A 23208-nucleotide genomic window follows, 5' to 3' on the forward strand; every position below is an offset into this window, starting at 1 on the left:
ATCAATATACCAATGACCATCAAATTACTATTATTAAAAGCAGCAATGAACAACATAAGGGCAAGGCCCATCAGATTAATATTACAGAGCGTTTACAAATGAATATTACACAAAGTGTGGTGTCAGTCTGTGGTGATGTCTACATAGCTTTGGTGACTAAGAGGAACACCAAAAGTAACAAACCAAGCTTCTAATTCTGATGTGAACCTGTGTAAACGTGTAACATATGGGACGCACCAGCTTACTGATATAGGATCAACATACCGTTCCCACTGGAGAGCAATTGGCGGCATAGAATGTCCAGGAGTTAGATGGAGCTACATTATAGAGAATAACAATAAAATTAGATAACTTACAAATACAACAAATTAATTCACAAACTGGATATTAGTATACGCAATAAAAAAATACCTGTACAAAGTGATTTATCACATGACCAACAGCTATAACACGATGTACAGGAGGTGGACCTTCTCCTCTTAGTGGAAGGTATGACCAACAACCCTGAGAAGAGATGGATATGAAAACCACTTGGAACCTGGTTGCTACAAGGTATCCCATCTCTGGCAGTTGCATCCATTTATCCTCGGTAGCCGGATGACCAGGAAGAAGAGTGAGTCGAGAATGTAAGGCATTAACCACATGTCTGGACCACATTTCATCATACAATCCTCTGTGTCGTTCAAGTTCGTCTATCAACGCTTCCCTAACACATGGCCAACCTTCCTCACCTGATGGTAGTCCCAGTAATGCAGCAATGGCTCTATAGCCACAGTTACCATCGTCCTCAACATTCTGAACTGTGTGTATATATGGGTGGAAAAAGGATGGAAAATGACCCATGAAATAGCTTGTATCAGACTTCTTCACACGCTTCTTCTTCTTTGGTGGTTGCGAAGCCTTCTTTGCCTCTTTGATCTCCCTATCAACATGCTCAAAACCTGAAGGATCACGAGTCAAGGATCCTATTGCTTTAACCTTGGGTGGTTTTCTTTCGTTCGCCTTAAGAGTGCGCTTGGACCTTATCTGAACCTCAGGAGTACAAAGTGAACTGCTTTCAGGACAATAGATAGCTTGAAGCTTCCTCCTTACCATACTCTGCCCTCCAGTATCCAAAGAACTGAAATAATGTGTCAATGCCTCAACTTCTGGTTGCATATCTCCATGGTTCATGCCGCAAATATGGTTGCTGATAGTATCTGCAACAGGTTCAGGTACATGCTCCCAACTCAGTCTCTTCCAGAATGGATGAATTGACTCATATGGAATTCTTTCATAACCTGCAAGTTCACAAAAGTGTCACTTTCAATAACAAATAGAATTAATTGACAAGAGAGTGGTTGACCGGTGACCTGCAAGTTCACAACCGCAAGGTAGTCCATGAGTCTCTCTCAACAAGCAATCGCATCCGCCGTAGGACTTCATTCTTATATGTTCATCGTCGATGAGCTGCAGGCATTTGTTTGACACAAATCCTCTAATATTTGTGTAAAATGGGAACATGAAAATGTGATCAATTCTGTGAATACTGCGCTCAAACGATGCTAATATTTCAGTATGTCGATTACATGTCAAACTATGCGACGCATCCCAAGAAGTGGCTAGGTCACCCTTGCAATCCCGCAACATCTTCTTCAAACTGGCATGTGCACCCTCAGCCCTGCAAACAACAAACAGATATCTTATTAACTCTCCAATGTAAACAATCTATCAAATGAAAAACATATAACAAGGCATAAATTAAGCTCATATAATTTTTGTACCTGTTACTTGTTGTTGTTCCAAAGTGCATCACATGATTTGTCCATGCCTTGGCAAATTTTTCCTTGTGGACCAACCATGTAGTAGAACAATAGGAGGTAAAGTTGCTGTATTTGTCCTTGCACATATTAAACAATTGCATCCATTGAACTTCAAATTCTTCAACTGTTGCAGCATCCACCACATCTCTCCACTTCCCCATAACCAATTCAGCAAAATCATCTGTACCAACATAGAGTTTGCACTTTGCCAAAACACACTTGTTGATGTGCCACAAGCATAATAAATGACTGGTGTTGGGAAGGCTTTGCTTAGCAGCACTCAATAAGGCAAGATCCCTGTCAGTAACAATCACCTTAGGCAACATGGCTTGATCAGCTAATAGAGACTTCATACACTCCAGTGCCCAAACGTAGTCATCTGTGCCCTCATTAACAATGTAGCAAAAGGCTATGGAGTATGTCTTATCTGTGGAAGTCAGTCCAACAATCTCAAGCAATGGAATTTTATATTTGTTTGTCTTGTATGTGCAATCCATAATCACTACATATGGAAATGTGTTGAACAGTTTGATAGCATTTGGATGAGCCCAAAATACATCCCTAATGACTTCCGATCCAGGCTCATGTCTTTCAAAGTGGACGTACTTGTCACCGTCCAACTTCTTCAACAAGTGTTGCATTTCTGTCAATGACCCGCGGAGGGATTTTCTTAACCTCTTGCAGGCACCATAAATCCGAGATATGGTAGTCAAGTTTAAAGGATTGTTTTCCTTCAAAGTCAACAGCATCTTTCTCGGTGGAACCCAACTCTTTGACATTTTTTCCACTTGCTCCTTCTCTTCGGAATTTAGACGACCAACAAAATTGTGGCCAAGTAGTGACCTAGCTGGTTCATGGTTGTGTGTACCTTCCATCACCTTTAGCCGCCAATCTCTATCTATGCCATTTTTCATAGGTCGTCCTTTTAGTCTAAAAGGACATTCTGTCTTTTGTGTTCTCGTTCCTTCAACAAGGTCAGGGTCTCTGTAGGGAACATACTTACCATGCTTCTCGCACCCCAACATGACATAAGCTTTTCTGCTTCCATTCCCACCGCTATCTGACTTTGTGATCAACACAACATATCCATTTTCAATCGCAATTCCATGAACCCAATTGATAAGATCATCACGGGTAGGGAAAATCTGTTCAATGATGCATACCCAACACACAAACAAGGCATAAACAAGGGTGATCAAGACATAATAAGAATTGATATATTACACTTTCAAAACAATGCAAAAATCTGTTCAAAGAATACCTGATCAGTTGTAAATAAATGCGAGACATCTATACTTATACACAGGGGTACAAATGCTGGTGGTGGCACCTCTTCAGGTTGAGCATTGTTCAATCCAACTTCAATCAATTGGGATTCATGAAATAAAAATGATTCTGTCATCCCTGGAAGAGAATACGGAACTTTATTATCCATATTGCATACGGAACTTTATAATTCGTATTTAATACGGAAATTTATAATTCGTATTGAATACGGTATATTAATTTTCGTATAGACTCCGAAACTTTATATTCCGTATTTTAACACATCTCAGAATTCAGAAAATCATCATTCTAACTACTTAATCTACTTAATCTAACAACTTCAACTACTTAAACTAACAACATACAACAAACAACTAACAACACTTACCTCAAATGCTATCTTTTTGCATCCAATGGTGGAGAGCTTGCCAATGAAGGAGTTGGTGGTGGTGGTAGGAAGAATGGAAGTGAGGATGAAAGTGAGGTAGGAGAGGGTGAGAGAGAGGGTGGTCTGGAGGCATTGAGGGGGTTAAGGGGGCTGGTGAGGGGTTGGTGACGGAGGAGTAATGGTGGAGGGGTTGGTGGAGGGAGGAGTAATGGTGGAAAAGGTGATGACTGTCAGAGTTATAATACGGAATTTTAACTTCCGTATTCTATTTTATAGAATACGGAAGTTTAAGTTCCGTAGGGCATTTATGGGTTAAAAAAAAAGAGGTGGGGCGCGGAGCCCCATAGGGGGGGCCCCAAACCCAACTCCCCTATGGGCCTCCTAGCTGAAAAACACAACCCGAAAAGAGCACATACATCATACCATCACTAATACAGTCCAGTTCATAACAAGCTAGCATGCTCTAAACACTTGGAAATCAGTAAAAACCGAGTCATACAAGAAAGAAAAAAACTAAAAAACCACAACCCGTTTTAAAAGGTCTATGATTGAAGTAGGAGCATGTTTTTAAAACAACACATTTTATTCACATTCTGTTTTTAACTCTTTACTTTTTATATCATATTAGTATTAATCTCGTGTCATGTACGGATGGAATAAGAGTATTTCAATTTATCGACATACATGAGACATTTTCATATTTCTTCTTTTATTTTTTTATAATTTTTTTTATATGCACATGTTAGTTGTTAATAATGTTAGTAAATTAGTTCTTCATATAATTCGAACCCTGGACCCTTCACAATTTACCCTCTCAAGCTCTTATGTCTTCTAACTCTTACCACTTGAGCTAACCTTCGGAGACATGTGGGTTGGGAGAGGGAGGTCAAGGAATTAATTTCTAGAGAGTGCAATATATCTTTCCAAGGTACTCAAAAAAAAGTTTTTTTTATAATCCTAGTTACATTCTATTTTTTTTTCTTTTTTTTCTTCTAATTTCTTATGTTTTGAATCAATATAGCAAAACTATTTTAATCTTCCGGATTATACACGAAAACATAAAATACAAAAATTTTTAGTTAATTTTCAAACCAATCCTTTAAAAGATATCAATTTTTATGACATATTTGATAGGCTTAATTCCAGTTTGGGTCCCTGATGTTTCACAAATGTGCGGTCTGCACCCCCTGTGTTTAAAACGTGCGGTCAACGTCTCTCATCTATCTAAAACGTGATAACGATGCCCTTCCGTTAACTTCCACTAGGTTCCGTCTGTTGACCAGACGGAAATGCTGACGTGTCCATCACCACATCTTCATTCTTCTTCTTATCTTCTCTCCCTCTCTTCTCCTCCCACAGCCACTGCAATCCACCTCCTCCTTCAAATGCAACACCAACATCTTCATCACCACATCCTCATCTGAAACCCACCATAGCCTCGCCACCTTCATCATCTGGCTCACCACTCATCTTTAGATTTTCACCCTTTCATTTACAAGGGATAAAATCAAGTTTGTGTCAAAATATGTGACACCAATCACATGGCAGGTAGGGAAAAAACTCAATGAAACTTGAGGTGGTTTTATGGGATAAGCTTGTTTTTTTTTTTTGAGAGCAAAAGGAATGATAATTTATTAATCATCAAAAGGGGGAACAACCCAGCAGAAAGAGAAAAACAAAAAACACCAAACCAATCAAGAAAAAAGACAACCACCCAAGGAGAAAAGAGCACCCATCCTAACACCTAGAGGGAAAATTCTCTTTTATAACTTCAGCCAACCCTCGAACAGCATCTTCATCACTACCGGAGAAAGACATGCCAACAGACTTAGCAAGACATCAAGCCTTCATAGCTCGAGTAAAATAAGGTCCCGAAGGAGACGGAGGACTAGGCGTCGCCGACGCTAATGCGAGCTCCACCCTCTCAGATTTACGAGGACGACCCCTAGGCCGCCGAGAGAAGCTTGTTTTGAAGTGAATTGGTTCTACCGTTGGTACAATGAATTGAATTTGCCGTGGAAGAAAAAACCAACATCAAATCCCTTTTTTTTCTCTCCTCACACCCATAAATTTCCCACCTTCAAACGAATCAGAACAAAAATTTAAACCTGCAAAAGGAAATTAAATTACTAGCAAAACTAGAAAAAGCAACATGATTTAGAAACAAATTCCTCTTTTTTCGACTGGGTTCATCTTGCCAAAGAGGTTCACAAATCCAAATCTCATTAAAAACAATATGTAGCTGCAAATCCCAAAATCTTTATATGCAGACACCTTCTCAGTTTCTCATTGAAAATGAGCGCATGGTGAGCGAAAATCCTCCGCCTTTTAGCCTAGATCTATTGCACCATGCCCAGATCTATAGCACCTCGATGTGTGCGGCGCTTTTGCATGTGGGAAGCGGTGGACGATCGGCGACGGCAGAGAGGCTGCGTTTCTTTTTAGCAATTGGTGGTGGTTGTTACAGTGAGTGTCGGTGAAGAAAATTAACATTGATGGTTTGTGGTGGTTGTTACAGAGATGAAGATAGATGAAGCTTATGGTGTTTTTTGGGTGGTTTTTGTGTTTTGGGAAGGGTGATGGTGGTGGGGTGGGTTGGGGATGGCGTGGAGGAGAGAGTTTGGTTGGTGATAGTGGTGGTTCTGGGTGATGGGTTTTGGGTTAGGGGTCGCGTGGAGTTGGTGATGGTGGTGGGTGGGTTGGGGGTGGATTCTGAATTGGTGGTTGGCTTGAAGAGAGGTTGATGATGGTGGTGGGATCTGGGTTTGGTGATAAAAAAATTTTCTTTTCAAAAAGTAAATTTTTTCAGAATTAATGAATTTAATAATTGTGTTTAAAAAAACTTGCACTGTCAGCGACTTCCGTCTAGTCAACTAACGAAACTTAACAGAAGGGCCTCAATAGATCGTTTTGGAATCATGAGAGACGTTGACCGCACGTTTTAAACACAGGGGGTGCAGACTGCACATTTGTGAAACATCAGGGACCCAAACTGGAGTTAAGCCTATTTGATATCATTTTGAAAATATGAAATTACATTCAATTTTTTATTATTACTTTCTAATATAAAAAATAACAAAAATCATAAAAAAAAATAAACATTGCTGGCATACATCTTAATGGCAGAAAAGTTACAATTGACTTTTATTAATTATTCTAATGTCATTAAAATCCATTAAATGACAAATTAATACGTTAGTTATTTTTGAAAAAAGTTAAAATTGATTTTGTTAATTGTTCTAATGTCATTAATAACTATTAATAACTATTAATAACTATTAAGAGCTGTGTGTAAGTAGTATACTGCAAATTAACAATCTGCTAACTGTTTCCTTGTAATTGGTTGAAGTACCCATTGTACTTCATTATTTATACCATTTTTGCTTACCTAAAAAAAATTAATAACTATTAAATGCAATATTACTATATTAATTATTTTCTAAAATATGAAATTATTTAATATTTATCAGAAAATATAAATATGACATCATCTGTCTACTAATTATAATATGAGAGAAAAAACTTATGAAGAAATACATAGAATAAGGGGGCAACACTTGTCGAAATTGTCACTTTTTTATTTCGGAAATAGTATATAATATAAGATAGGATTACTCATTTCATTTATGTTTGTTTACTAGTACTCTTAACATATTACCATAAAGATATTCATTTAGTAGTAGGCAAGTTGGATCTCATAAAGGTTAAACCGTTAAACAGTAAGATTGAACCTCGAAAATTCATTTGTTAGAAAAAATTGTCACCGTATTTCGAATATAGGTTAACATATGATAAGAAGAACAAGGGTAATTGAGCTAAGCGGTGAGGTGGGTAGCTAACATGGTTGAGTTAAAGGTAATTGTAGGTGAATGACAGAGTTCAAATCCCGAGGAAGGATAATTTGTACTAATTTACTAACAACTAACATTTATCTATAGAGAAAATTGATAAGAACAAAAAAAAGTTTCAATATATTCACACTGCATTTTCTCTTTCATGTCACCTTTATTCACTTTTTCTTCTTATCTCTTTTATTTTTCCATCACATTACATATATTATATATCGCTTATTTTTATTTTTTTTTCATCTCACTCAAGTGTAAGAAAAATTGGAATGCGAACAAACATTAACCCCTTACACAAACACTTGCTTCACTTTTCTTAAAAATTAACATAAAAGTCGCTCACATCTCACTCAATTAATAGTTAAAGACAGTTTTATCTCTCACGTACTCCAATCTTTTCTATATGTCTATCTATCTGAGGTGATAATGAATTTAGTTATGCTAAGTGCTAACCTTACATATCTGTACCTATCTATTTTCCTAATAATAAAAACGAAACGTTAAATAGTAATTGAGATCAATCAAACCAATCTTCTAGCGATTAGGATCGGATCCCCAAGCTGGCAATTACATCAGAAAACTGAGTCAAACCATCAAAGAACTGTAACATTAAACGCAACCTCAATACTAGAATGGTACTCCGTAGAGTTGATGCCATCAAAGAGTTGCATCATCAAACGCATCTTAGTAAGTTAATGCCAAACGCAAAGCGTAGTCTGATGTTGACTTTGGCTTGCATATTAATTATAAACTTTTCCAATCACAAACACACCATGCGTTATTTCATCCCATTTTCTCATGCATGTCACCAAACCTCTCTTTGTCTTATTATCGCCATCCTTACAATTGCATTATATAGTTTATCCAAACACTTCAATCCTCATAACTTCACTCACCTCACTTACCACCACAGCCACAAAAATCTGATTGTCTGAGTAAAACACCAAACATTGATGAAGTTAGTCCCTCAGTCTGATAACTAACGAAGGTGACATGACTGTTAAATGTTAATGTGACAAACATTTAACAAGTTAGTATATGAATGTGACAAAGGTCGAGTAAGTTTTTTTCAACGTAAAATTCACCATTTTATAATAAAAATAATTGAAAATTTAAACCTGGAACTTGGGGTGGTAAAAAAAGCCCTACTTAGAGAGAGAAAAGGGAGAGAGAGAGAGAGAGTTTTTAAAAATTAAAGGGCATATAGGTTAGCTTCTAGGGTTTTCATGTAAACCCCATATAGGCGTGCTTCGGCGAAAGCTTCTTCACCCCAGGGATACCAATCAACGGGGTTGTGGGCGTGTTGGAGAAGATAAGGGCTTTGTTCTGCGGCGAGTCGATTGGTGTGTTTGTGGTGGGTGTTGGAGTGAGAAATTGCCATTGAATTTGAGAGTGAGAGAGGGTTCTTCTTGAGTTTGAGATTGAGAGGGAGTGAGAATGAGAAAGGGGAATTTGAGGAGGGTAGAATTGAAGGTGGTGGTGATAGTGGAAAATGCGACCAAGAGACCTATGAAGGTGGTGGAGCATCAACATAGAAAGAAGAGAAGATAAGAGTATGTGAATGTGAGTCTTGGTCTGTTTGCTTGGATTGGGAACTTGGAAGTGTGTTTTGGTCACTCAGTGGGCATGTGTCAGCTGCTTTGCCATTGCCATACTGTGTATACTGCTTCTCATCTCAACACTTGGAATGCCTTCTTCCCTGACAAGTGGCTCATATTTGTCCTGGTTTCTCATGTCATGTTTAGATTAGTTTTATTTTTATTTTTATATTAGTTAGTCTTAGAACTTTTAAAATGACTCATCTAGTTCTTTAAAGTAGTAAACATTGATCAAGTTAGTCCCTCAGTCTGATAACTAACGAAGGTGGCATGACTGTTAAATGTTAATGTGACAAACATTGGACAAGTTAGTATATGAATGTGACAAAGGTTGAGTAAGTTTGTTTTCAACGTAAAATTCACCAATTTAAAAAAAATAGAATTGAAAATTTAAACCTGGAACTTGGGGAGGTAAAAGAAGTCCTACTTAGAGAGAGAAAAGGGAGAGAGAGAGAGAGAGAGAGAGGGAGGGAGAGAGAGAGAAAGAGAGAGAGAGAGAGAGAGAGAGAGTCTTTAAAAATTAAAGGGCATATAGCTTAGCTTCTAGGCTTTTCATGTAAACCCTTATAAAAGGGAGCACTGGTACCTTGAAATAGACTTTTGGCATTTATTACAAAAATGGTTGGGTTATTAGTTATTACCATACCCTACTTCCGCTAGGGTTTTGGGGCCTATCATCGTTACTATTTTTCATTGAGGAAGGAACAATAATAATCAAAATTAAAACAAGAGGAAAGTCCCTACAATCTCTAACAACGGATCCTAAATAAGAAGGACCAAGAGAAGAACACCAACAAAGCTCATATCACTTTAAATAATTAATCTCCAAATAAACATAACAAAAATGGAGATCCGAAGAAAGAAACATCACCCATCTACAAGCCAAAGCTTTCGCAACCACAAGAGAATCGCATGGGTAGGAGCATAGGAAGTCGCAACTAACACAACATCATCATGTTCTCGATCAACGCAACAAAAACAAGCCAGGCCTGAATAAAAAACTGAAGCATCAAAACTTAGCATGATAATTTCCTCTATTGTCGTGACTAACTCGTAGGAAGAAGTTGACTACGTCTCGCAACAGAACATAGATCAGGCATATGCTTTAAAGACTCATCCATCTTTAGCACTTGTAGGATCAACCACTTAACATCATGAAACAAAGAGCGGTTGTGAACCTCTTTGATACAATACAAGACAGTAACAAAGTGTTGAACACCCTTCTTATCTAAGGCTGCAAGCAGATCATGAGCAATAACCGTAGCACACCGAGCTTCAACTGATTCAAACCGCCTACCCAGGGGTGACGTGATCCATAACTGATATGCATGAATGTTATAAAAGAAGGTGTACTCCAATGACTCATGCTCCACAATGCATAAAGGATAAGCAAGATCAACATCTATACCACGTCCAAAGGCTAGCAAGCACCAGAACAATGCCTATAGACAGTCACCACATAAGCTCTTTGCAGTGAGGAAGAGATCCACAATGCTAAACCTTTTCCAAATAAGCATAGGCAACACACTCCCATTAGAAGAGGAAGCCATAAAAGAAGAGACCCATTGAAAAATGAAAGAGTAACCTTACTTGGTGGAATATTGACCATCCGAAGTAAAGGAAAAAATAACACATCCTCCATTCGAGAATGAGATAACTGAGTGGCATAGATAGAAGGGTGATGACCCGGGATTTAAGACTATTTTCCTAGTTTATTTGTATGCATTTTAATATATTATTTAAGATATTTTAGTCATTTTATGATCCTTTAGGCTTATTTCATGCATTTTATTATTTTTGTTTGGTTTTAGTATTTTTCCTACATTTTATATTATTTTTTAGATATTATTAGGATTTATTTACTTTAATTTAGGATTAAATAAGTTTATTTTAAAGTGTTATCTTATTTTTATATCTTATCTATTTTTATTTGTTTTATTTTAGGGGAAGAATTGGAGAAAAAAAAGGAAGAAATCATAAAAAAAAAGCATAAACTTGAACAATTGTGGACGTTGGAATCGTATGTAGAGAAGGTGCATGAGATTACCATGCACCTACGATGAGATCGTGCCACGTGTTGAGCCTTGCGAAAATACGCACCAAATATGTTGGGCTCCACTAGGGTGCATCGCAGTACACTGTTAACCATACACCAGGCACCCCACATTTTCTAGATTTACATCCAACGTCCCAGATCCGCGAGGGTGCACCGTCTTACGGTGCGCGTGACTACGCCTGATCATTTTCTGCAGCAAATTGGACAAAAAACGCACAGAACACGAAAATCACTATAAATTTTGTTTTAACCTATTTTTTGAGGACCTTTTCATCTTTCTCTTCTTCTAAACCTAATAAACACTAGTGGGAGACTCTTGGAGGCACTTGCTTGGTGGAGAGGTAGACTAGGCCCTTGAGGGATGGTGTTAGGGCCATGGAGGAAGGTGACAGCTTCTCCGGACGTCCATGGCTTCGTTCTATCCTTGTTTTACTTCTCTCTTTATCATATTTTGCCGTCTTTTGACTCTATTTTAGTATTTGTTACGATATAGTTTGATTTTACTCTTATTCAATACATTTTTATGCAATTTTAATTATGAATTTTCATTATTTTGCGTTTCTCTCTATGCTTCAATTGGTCAATTGGTGATTTACACTTTGTTTGGTAGGATGGAGAGATAGAGAAGAGAGTAGAGAAGAGAGAAGTTGAGTAGAGAGAAATAGGTGAGAAATATAGTAGATTTTAAGGTGAAGGTATGAAAAACACTAGAAAGGGGGGGTTTGAATAGGGTTTTGAAGATTAACCGCTTTCTCTCGAAGATAAAAACAATCTTTTCCGTGAAAGAATGTAAAGTGATAAAGAAGAGGGATAAATAAAAGCACACAAGGATTTTATCCTGGTTCACTTGATGAATCACTCAAGCTAATCCAGTCCACCCGTTAAGGTGATTTCTTCCTTCTTAGATTGAAGGCAATCCACTATTCAAAGATTGTTACAACTGCACTAGCACACCTTGCTCAGTGACTAACAATACTAAAGAACTAGCAGCACTAAGACAACCTTGCATTAGTCTTCTCAAGAATACTGACCTCACCGGTCTCTCAAGGAACTACAAACAAAGTTTGTGAAAGAGTTTGGTTTACAAAGAAATGCTTCTAAACAAGCAGACGTAAACGCAATAAGAACAATGAAGAAATATTGCTAAGGTATTCGCTGAAAGTATTTCACGTGTATGCACAAAGTTTCTTAGATAATTTTTTCTATCTTCAGCCTTTAAATACTCCAAGGTGTTGAGGTTGTTTTCTTTGAAAGAATCTATCTGTTGGAGGGCAGTGCTGGAATTTCCAGAGTCTGCTGTGGCTGAACGTCGTTGGTAAGACGGTCAGAATAGTACCTCTGCTTTTGTACGAATGACAATGACATTGCCTTAGCCTAGTTGACTCTTGATCTTGGACGACGCTTCATGTTGGAACTTGTGAAGCTGTGTGATCAGAGTCAGAAGGAAGCTTGGATCATCTGACCTTCAGAACTTCTGCTTCTGGATTTTTCATCGGAACATCTTGCCTTCAGAGCATGAAGTGCTTCTGGTCTTGAGAGCCAGCTTACTCTTGGACTTCAGAGCTTCCAAGTCTTCAGCTTCTGGACCGTTCCTCAGAACATCCGGTCTTCAACATTTCAGAGCTTGAATCTTTCAGAGTCCACATCAGAGCTTTAATCTTCAGAGCATCTGAAGCGTTTGCTACCGTTCAGAAGAACATAGTTAATGCAGAAGCGTAACGTTGGCCACTCTTGTGTCTTCAACTTCTGATAAATGTTGAGTCTTTGAATCAAAGTCAGAGCTTGTTTGCCACAACTTAAAAGACAAACGTTAGAGTACCATAATTGTTCATACATAATAATAAACTTGTTATCATCAAAACATAGAGTTGTACCACCTGACCAAATCTTGGTCTTACATAAGGTTGTTTGTTATGATAGAAAGAGAAGAGATAAAGAATGACGTGGAATCTCTCTCCTCTAGTTTGGTTGAATAGAGAGTGAGAAGAGAGAGAGTTAATTTTGTATGAAATGACATTTTTACCTTAAAATATATATTATAAATATAAACTACTTTTTTATAGGGATAACCTAGTAAATTCATAAAACACATCTGCAACCACTCTCTATCTCTCTTACTTTTGAGGAGAGGTTAAAAAGCAATAGGACCCACCAAAACGTTCTCTCTTTTCCCCCCTTTGAGACATACCAAACACGGTTGATGAATATATCTCTCATCTATCTCCCAGTCTTATATCTCTATCTCTCTCTTCTTTCTCTACTCTAACAAACACACTGTTAAAGAGTTTATATTAATTCATAAATATATTGAGAAATTGATATGAGTTAACGTAGGCTTAGTTCATAGGAAGGGGAAAAACATCTATGTCTCACGTTTAATAATTCTCTTTGTGCATTCATGTATCTTTTGTCAATATGATGATTTTTTGGATTTGCATGACAACTGAGAAGTTAGTGTGAGTTTAATTAATGAGAGAAACCACCCTTGCATCAGTCATCTTAAGAAGGACAAGTCATAGGTTGGGTTGAAGTTTTCTAGGTGACAATAGGAGAGATTAACTTAGGTATGAATAACATGAGTTGAGAAAGAGGTCTAAACCGAGTGACAAGTCGGGATACTCACCTCTCTAGGATAGGATTATCTAGTAAGAACTATTAGAATTTCTTGAGATGACATGAATTTCTTGGGTTGGGAACAGAGCTTGGGAATGTCTTATCGTGTGAGTATGTTTTATAATGCTCCTTTTATGATCACTAGGACTTAAGGAATTAATGCTAGTTTCTTAATTGGTAGATTCACTTAGCTAAGGAATTAGTAGGTGAATAGCTCTTATCGACATATTAAATGTTAATTCCATGTTATTAGAGTATATTGGTTGAGAGTAAGTTGTAAATCAAGTAAACTCATTTTCCAAATACAGTTTTTTCTTTGTTTGCCTCCGTGAAGTTCTTTTATCGCTTTATTTACTATTTTCCTTTATTTAAATAAACTCATATTTAACTTTTTAAACCGCTCATCTAATATCTAGCTAGTGAGATTAAAATGTAGCAACACAATCGTTGTGGAGATGACAAAACCCGATACTATACTACAATTGAGTCTTGAAAGAGATTTGACAGTAGTTAGTGGAGGAAAACTTCTTTATCAAATATCATTTCATCAAAATGGCGACGTTTTCGGGGATTGCGCTTAAGTCTAGAATAATAGAGCATATTTCTTGCTTTTAAGACTTTATTTTTGTTTTCTTTACTTCTCTTGTGCAGGTATTACTAACATTGGTTTGCCATTGTATGCGAGGTACCGTTGATCGTAATTCTCTTCTTATTGAACCTGAGATTGAGAAGACTGCTCGTAGAAATCGAGCTCAACAGAGAACGAAAAAACAAGCAAACACAATGGAAGAGACATAGACACAAGAGGAGATAGAAGCAAGACTCAGGGATGAGTATGAGGCGAGATGGAAAACTGAAGTTGAAGCTCGGAGGCTTCGCCAGACACAAGAAGATGCAGACGTGATGCTTAAAGACCATTGAGGGAAATCGTTGCTCCTTGTATGATCTATACATATGAGGGCAACATTGTCCTTCCGGAAGACATACCAGACAATTTCCAGATTCTGCATCACTACATCCAGTTGGTGAGCCAGCACCAGTTTGGAGGGAGAGCTACTGAGGATCCACATGCTCACATGGATAGATTCACCAGACACTATCAGACTATCAAATATCTTTTCATATACTGACAATGTCTGGTGAATCTATCCATGTGGATCCTTAGTAGCTCTCCCTCCAAACTAGTGCTGGCTCACTAACTGAATGTAGTGATGCGGAGTCTGAAAATTTTCTGGTATGTCTTCCGGAATGACAACGCTGCCCTCATATATATAGCTCATACGAGGAGCAATGATTTCCCTCAATGGTCTCTGAGCATCACGTTCCACATCTTCTTGTGTCTAAACCTAAGACATAGATTTTTCCCCCTTCCTATGAACTAAGCCTACATTAACTCATCAATTTCTCAATATATTTATGAATTAATATAAACTCTTTAAATTACCAATTGACCAATTAAAGCATAGAGAGAAACGCAAAATAATGAAAATTCATAATTAAAATTGCATAAAGATGTATTGAATAAGAGTAAAATCAAACTATATCATAACAAATACTAAAATAGAGTCAAAAGACGACAAAAGACGATAAAGAGAAAAGTAAAACCAAGATAAAACGAAGTCATGGACGTCCGGAGAAGCTGTCACCTTCCTCCATGGCCCTGACACTGGCCCTCAAGGGCTTAGTCTCCCTCTCCACCAAGCAAGTGCCTCCAAGAGTCTCCCACTGTTTTTTTTTATAAGCGATAAGAAATATATTGAATAGAAGTACAAGGGGTACTTCAACCCAATACAAAGAGAAAGAAGTAGATAGAAAGAAACAAGCTACAAGCTAACTTGAACAAGAGCAGGGGACCTAAGGAAAACGAAACTACCCCACCTAATACCTCAATGAAAATAGACTAAACAAAACGAGCCTCGTTAAAACCTTAATAGAATAAAAAGTCTCCCACTGGTGTTTATTAGGTTTAGAAGAAGAGAAAGATAAAAAGTCTCCCAAAAAATAGGTTAAAAATGGAATTTATAGTGATTTTCGTGTTCCGTGCGTTTTTGTCCAATCTGCTGCAGAAAATGATCAGGCGTAGTCACGCGCACCATAAGACGGTGCACCCTCGCGGATCTGGGACGTTGGATGTAAATCTAGAAAATCTGGCGTGTCTGGTGTATGGTTAAGGGTGTTCCGCGAGGCACCCTAGTGTAGCCCAACACATCTGGTGCTATTTCTCAAGGCATAACACGTGCAATTATCTTATCGTAGGTGCATGGTAATCTCGTGCACCTTCTCTACATACGATTCCAGCGTCCATAATTCTTCAAATTTCTGTTTATTTTTTATGATTTCTTCCTTTTTTTTCTCCAAATATTCTCCTAAAATAAAACAAATAAAAATAGATAAGAGATAAAAATAAGATAACATTTTAAAATAAACTTATCTAATCCTAAATTAAAGTAAATAAATCCTAATAATATCTAGAAAAATAATATAAAATGTAGGAAAAATACTAAAACCAAACAAAAATAATAAAATGCATGAAATAAGCCTAAGTGTCATAAAATGACTAAAATATCTTAAATAATATATTAAAATGCATGCAAATAAACTAGGAAAATAACCTTAAATCTCTGGTCATCAAAGGGGTTATCACCAGGTCAAAGGAAGTCATGATCAAATGGCAATCCGAATTGCCTACCAAATCTGAAATTAGATCTGCCACCATAATGAGGCCATTTAATTTCTAGCTAGGAGTCTCAGGATGAGGGGAGATAAGAGGGGGGGGGGAGTCGCTTAGGATACCAATTATCCTCTCAAATCCTAGCTTTAGAACCATGGTCAATCCTCCAAACGCCTCCTTGTTTGACAATCCAACTAGATCGGAGAATACTGGACCAATCGTAACCAAATCCAACTAGACACCATGCTTTAAAAACTCTACTCAGGAGGGAATGAGGAACATAAAAAATCCTCCACCAATTTTCCCGATAAGGGTAGTGTCAAAATATTTAAAGCCACGAAAACCAAGTTCACTGCGCTTTATTAGTCTGCACATTTAATTCCATTTTAATCAATGAATTTTCATTCCATCAGGCATCAACATCTCATTCCAGTAAAATTTACTCGTGATCCCCTCAATCAGATCACATGATGACTAAAAGTATAGGTAAAGTAAAAGAAAGATTTTTTTTTACTACATCGGAAAATCAAGTAAAAGAAAGAGTAAATCAACATTAGGATAAAAAACTTAAAATAATTGAGAACTTGCAAATTAGGTAAATATATGGTTTTTAGTCTATCACTAAATATGTGAGTCTGTCATATCACATTGGTCGAATATATGGGAAGGTCATTTGAATTCATTCTCACATGAAGACTAAAACTAGATTACGTATTTTTTTTTAAATGGAGTACGTGTTTATCTAAACCGACTAAACGGAATGGTATTTTTACAATTTTATTCTGAAAATATACCAATATCCGACTTTGTACGTACATTTTAGGTACCAAAAACATAATTAACCCCTCAATGCTACAAATTTATTGAGCAACAGGCTCTTACAATTATCTTCTAGATGAGCTTGATCACAATTCTTTACAAGGACAAAGTTCCACCAAATTTACAGTTCATGGACAATGAAATCTTACAAGATGAAGTTTTCGCAACCTATTTGTCGGTGACATGTATGCACTCACCCTGTCTTAATTATATTATGAACTACAAGGACAAGCATACAAAATACGGCCATGAACAAAAGCACACCGTCATTAAAAAAGTCGCCAAAAGATGTCTGTATTTTGGAAGTCACAAGATCAGAAAACTCAAAAAATGTCCCGACAAGGATCTCAAACAATTAAAAGAAGCCTTCTCATCTCAAGCACAACAATTACAGTAGTGTTTGATTTAAATTGTACATATTTTTTTCTATAGCTTAGAGTCTAGCTTAGAGTCTTGTGTATATGAAAAAAAACCTTCCCAAAAACCTTAGCCTTAATAAAAAATACGAAGTTGCATTGGAGAAAGTCGGATCAATTGGTTCTTGACTTGAGTCTTATCTGATTCACCTCTTCTCTTATTCCATTCTTATTTCTATTCTGGACAATAATTTATTATGGCTCCATACAGTTTGTCTCAAGTGCATGAATTAGATTGTAATTGTGTTAATTTTAGAGAGCAAAACCAACGTTGATATTTGCATCAGAGCCCGTTAGAAATTTGTTTCAGGGTAGTAACTTACCACAACACAACAATATCTCTCTTATTTTACAACATGTGATGAATTTTACTATTTTTGAACATCTCAAGAGGTTTGACACTCATGCACTCAATTTTTGTTCAATATATCTCTTTCCCTCTTGCATCGATCACATGATATATTATTTTACATGTATTTTGCTTCTTTCTCTTAAATTTATTTTACTTTAATATTACTCGAGACCTAATTAAGATTATGATATATAACACAATGTTTTGTAGGATAATGAGAGATACCATCTAGAAGATTTTGGTATGTCACAAAACGCCTATATGCTCTAGACGCTCTAGTACAACAAATTATATATATATATCAACCACGTATTAATATTTCATTTGTGATAGTATGTCTCACAGATCCAATTTTAATTACACATACCTAATTATTTTATCTCTTTGTTATCCCATAACACATGCATAACTTTATACTATTTTACATTTATCAATTTTTCTCTTTTTCTTCTTTTTCAATTAATTTTCATTCCACATCAATCTCACCAAAAGTGACACATGAAGCAAAGAGAGAAATATGATAATAATAATTAACGTGATAAGAAAAATAATAATATAAAGAGAAAATTAAATAGAAGGAAAAGTATAATTTTTTTTTTGTTACCAGAGGAAAAGAAAGGAAAAGTATAATATGAATCAATTAAAAATTTTAAATTTTTTCTTCTCTCGAGCTAATTTAATGTAAACAACTAAGTTGAAAGATGACATATACCAAAAAATTTCCCAGGATTGTAGACAAGTCTCTAAAACATTTTAGTATCGATCTTTCATTACCTTATACAATAAAGAGTTTTAATACATTCGCATAGCTCACATTTCACTTTTTCTTTTATTTGATTTTTACCAATCTTTTCTTTCAATTTCTATAATATTTTACTAGGAATAGGGTCCCAAAATATGAAAATAATAATAATAATTTTGCAAGGTTGCACAAATATGATCTTGATCTCCTATAATAGATTTCCTTCAAGTTAAATCCTTTTCTTTAATAAAAATTTATCAAATTACACTTTTAGTTCACATTTACGGATTTACCCTAAATTTTAATTATTATAGGCCAAGAGATATTTCAAGTAATTCAAAGTTGATCATAGAGTTTCCTAACTTCCATTAGGGCCCCTCTTCTTCCCCACTTCATCTTCTTCCTTACCCCACCCTCACAACTAGCATACCATCATCCAACCATCATTTTTGCCGGTGAAATCCATGACCAGCCACCTATAACTTCCGCTAGCCGCCGCCACAATGGAGGATAACTGATCTACCACATACACACTCCACCATATCTTCTCTTTCAATCACACCTTGCCTTTTTATTCCCAATTCGCCAACGCCGTTAGGGGGCTTCACTATCTTTACTCCTGCGACCCGCCTATATATTATCCACAACAACATTATGTAGTGCCTCTCCTTAGAATGTGGTGGTGATGTTTGTGGTGGAGGACCACGAGTTGAAGGGAGGTAGAGTGGTGGAGGAAGAAAGGTGTAATCACCATAAATGAATTTACAATAAGATATTGCCATATATGCATAATTGAATCACTTAAAGTAGTAGTTTAGAGGCATTGTAGTATTTAGATAATATGTGGGCAAACATTAAAACAAATTACTTTTTTAACATTAAATGAAGTTACCTGTTAATAACCTATGATAGGAGGTAAAATGACTCTTGCCGAACTTTACACACAAAAAAAGTTTGAACATGTATGAGGTGAAAGTGTACTTGGATTGGATGGTGAAAAAACAAAATCACATTGAATGAATAACTGAATGTGAATAACTACTCTCTCTGAACTTCAATAAAAGATGGTTCGCCAATCCCTGACATCACAATTTATTACCATGCCAAAAGCTGCATATCTTCTATCTTCTTCCCCTCTCAAATTTGACAGTACATGCCGAATTAAATTTAAACCTCAAGGTTTAACATAATATACCCCTCCTAACTCTGCCTGAACCAGTACATCTGTACAAGCGTACACACTTCTTCCCTTCATTCCTTCTTAGTATTTAAGAACCACACCACCTTCATCACTGCACTGCACTGCATTACACAAACTTAGCCTCTTTCCATTTTCGATGGACAAGCTATCTCACCCAAACACAGCAAACTCACCACCCCTCACCCCACTCACTTTTTTAGAGAGAGCAGCTATCGTCTACGGCGACTGCACTTCCATCATCTACAACCGCACCACCACCTTCACCTGGTCCCAAACCCACCGCCGATGTCTCCAGCTTGCTTCCTCCATCTCCTCCCTCGGCATTGGCAAACGCCATGTCGTCTCCGTGCTTTCCCCCAACACCCCTGCCATGTACGAGCTCCAGTTCGCCGTTCCCATGTCCGGTGCCACCCTCAACAACCTCAACCTCCGCCTTGACCACCACACCCTCTCCACACTCCTCCGCCATAGTGAATCAAGGCTCCTCTTCGTCGACATCCTCTACCTCCCCCTCACCCTCAACGCCCTCTCTTCCTTCCCTCCAAACACCCCCAAACCCAAACTTGTCCTCATCAACGATGATACACTCGCGTCACACCAAACCAAACCCCAACCAACACTCGACACCTACAAGACACTCGACACCTACGAGACACTAGTCTCGTTAGGTAACCCGGAGTTTAAATGGGTCCGACCCAATTCTGAGTGGGACCCAATTGTGTTGAACTACACCTCCGGAACGACGTCGTCTCCAAAAGGCGTTGTTCATAGCCACAGATCAATTTTCATCACATCCCTTGATTCACTCATTCATTGGTCCGTGCCGAAGAACCCGGTTTATTTATGGACCCTCGCGATGTTCCACGGTAATGGGTGGTGCTACCCATGGGGGATCGCAGCCGTGGGAGGTACCAATGTCTGCACGCGTAGGATTGACGCGCCGACAATTTTTCATTTGATTGAGCATCACGGTGTGACGCACATGTGCGCCGCGCCGGTGGTGCTCAATATGCTGTCAAGCTACAAAAGAGGAGAGAAACTTAAGAAACCGGTACACGTGTTAACCGGCGGATCGCCGCCTCCCGCGCCAATTTTGTTACGAGCGGAGGAGATGGGGTTTGAGGTGACGCACGTGTACGGCATGACGGAGGCCGGCGGGGTAGTTGCGACGTGCGCGTGGAGGAGGGAGTGGGACCGGTTGCCCGCGACGGAGCGGGCGAGGCTGAAGGCGAGGCAAGGGGTGAGGACGTTGGGGATGACGGAGGTGGACGTGGTGGACACGAGCACAGGGAAGCGCGTGAGGCGCGACGGGGTGAGCGTGGGTGAGGTAGTTTACCGCGGCGCGTGTGTGATGCTGGGGTACTTGAAGGACGTGGAGGCCACGCGCAAGTGCGTGAAGGGTGATGGGTGGTTATACACAGGCGATGTGGGAGTTATGCATGAGGATGGTTATTTGGAGATTAAGGACAGGTCCAAGGACGTGATTATTAGCGGCGGAGAGAATCTGAGCAGCGTGGAGGTGGAGGCGGTGTTGTACATGCACCCGGCGGTGAATGAGGCGGCGGTGGTGGCGCGGCCGGATGAGTTTTGGGGGGAGACGCCGTGTGCGTTTGTGAGCTTGAAAGAGGGAGGGTTGTCTAAGGTGACGGAGAAGGAGGTGATGGAGTTTTGTAGGGAGAGGCTTCCGCACTTTATGGTGCCAAAGACGGTGGTGTTTAGGGAGGAGCTGCCGAAGACTGCGACGGGGAAAGTTGAGAAGCATGTGCTTAGAAGTGATGCACAAGCTATGGGGTCCCTGTCTGCACCATCTATACCTAGTCGCATGTAATGTGATGCGACGACTTATAAGACTAAGATTCATGCTGGTTGGATAAAGATTGATCACTTTTGTTATAGGCACTATTTTCAGTTATTGCATGGTTAATATTTTCATTATTTTGTGTTAGTGATTGAACTTATACGAGTTGGTATGATTCATGAATAATATATGAAACATGAAATTTCCAGTTGATTTTTTTTTTGTAATCAGGATAGTTAATTTCATAAAAGACCACAAGTGAGTAGAATCATGAACCAAAATCAGTATGTCATGAACTATATTCGTCTGTAAACATAAATATGAAGTCAATATATACATCGGGCATTTACTGTACAAGCAAAAAAATTATGGGTAAAATACAGGAGTGGCATGTACCAATAGGATAATTATACTTTTTTTTTTTTGATAAGCAGGAAAATTACACTTGGATTTATTGGTAAATTAAATTGTGGACTTCCTGAAACTCCGAATCAGTCCAGTAGATTTATTGTAATTATAAACTAACCCTAGAACTTTGTGTGTTACGAATTGAGTCCTTCTACAAGATGAAAAAAATGTGGACACCAAGTTGATTTTTTCAGATAATTTTTTCACCTTCTTCCACATCTGTTCATTCCCCTTCTTCGGGTTTAGGGTTCTTCAGTTGGCTCATATAGGTGCATCAATACGAATTGTGATCAATAAGTTGGGGGTTTTGTCGATAATCAACGCCATAGCAACAATTTCGTCGATTGGGGGCTGCGTAGAAGGTGTTTAATTTCATTATCTTCGGTTAGGGTTTGTTCATCATCTGGGCGTTGAAGATCGCTCGATGCGGAATTGTGAATAGCAATTAGCAAACCTAAGTTCCAGAAGGGGAAAGATGGAAGGGGATGTTGAACAGAGAGGAAGGAGAAACTCTAATTAGCCCAAATTGGGGTAAAACAACAGAAGATCCATGGCAGATTTCACACTCCTCTCAGTTCATCTGTCCGTGCTCACCGTGTCCTGCAGTTTGACTTGGTGTGGATATGTTGGTTGTGTGGATGTGGGTGAGTTTGACAGACGTGGGCAGTGCCTTTGTGATCAATCGGTGGTCTCCTTGGGTTTTTTTATCCTACCTTGGCTGTTACTCTTTCACGTTATGCCCATTTCCCTTGTTCCTCTATTTTTTCTCTGTTTCATGTATCTAGTTCTCTAGTTCTCTGTGTCTTTCTCTCCCTCTTGTTTTCTTCTTTTTTTTACTGGTACCGTGTATTTGTTCTTGATGGGTGGCATCCCTTTGCCTAGTTTTATATATATTGTGGCTTATCCAAAAAAAAAAGATGAGATAGAGAAAGAAGAAGACAGAAGTTGGAGTGAGATTGAATTCTGGAAAGGAGTCTTTGAAGAAAATGAAGAACATAAGATTTTTTTTATTGAGATGAAGAGAACATAAGATTAAAAGCATGAAGATGAAGAACCATTGAATATTGATATAAAAGTGGGTTATTAAGCAAATATTGAATGAATAAGGATAAATTAGAAAATAATATCTAGTCACCACTCACTTATCTATATCATATTAAATGTACTAATATTATTGGTCCATGTCACTCTTGTACCGTACACTCATCTGAATTTTTGGGCACCGGAGTAAGC

At 38.0% G+C, this 23208-nt stretch overlaps 2 protein-coding genes across 2 annotated transcripts; one reads left to right on the forward strand and one right to left on the reverse strand.

The window, feature by feature from the left end:
* On the reverse strand, positions 1–3358 carry LOC130733830 (PKS-NRPS hybrid synthetase cheA-like). The gene is made up of 5 exons (XM_057586105.1): positions 3064–3358; positions 1764–2947; positions 1353–1660; positions 412–1280; positions 1–317 (listed from the first exon to the last, which is right to left on the reverse strand). The coding sequence occupies exons 1-5, from the start codon at positions 3235–3237 to the stop codon at positions 123–125; spliced, it is 2730 nt and encodes a 909-aa protein (XP_057442088.1). The 5' UTR covers positions 3238–3358; the 3' UTR covers positions 1–122.
* A 16182-nt stretch (positions 3359–19540) lies between these two features.
* On the forward strand, positions 19541–21780 carry LOC130733833 (probable acyl-activating enzyme 6). Its single transcript, XM_057586109.1, has one exon. It carries the CDS (start codon positions 19906–19908, stop codon positions 21595–21597), a length of 1692 nt encoding a protein of 563 aa, XP_057442092.1. The 5' UTR covers positions 19541–19905; the 3' UTR covers positions 21598–21780.
* Positions 21781–23208: the final 1428 nt, after the last annotated feature.

The sequence above is a fragment of the Lotus japonicus genome, chromosome 1, assembly GCF_012489685.1.
Source record: "Lotus japonicus ecotype B-129 chromosome 1, LjGifu_v1.2".
Classification (NCBI taxonomy): Eukaryota; Viridiplantae; Streptophyta; class Magnoliopsida; order Fabales; family Fabaceae; genus Lotus; species Lotus japonicus.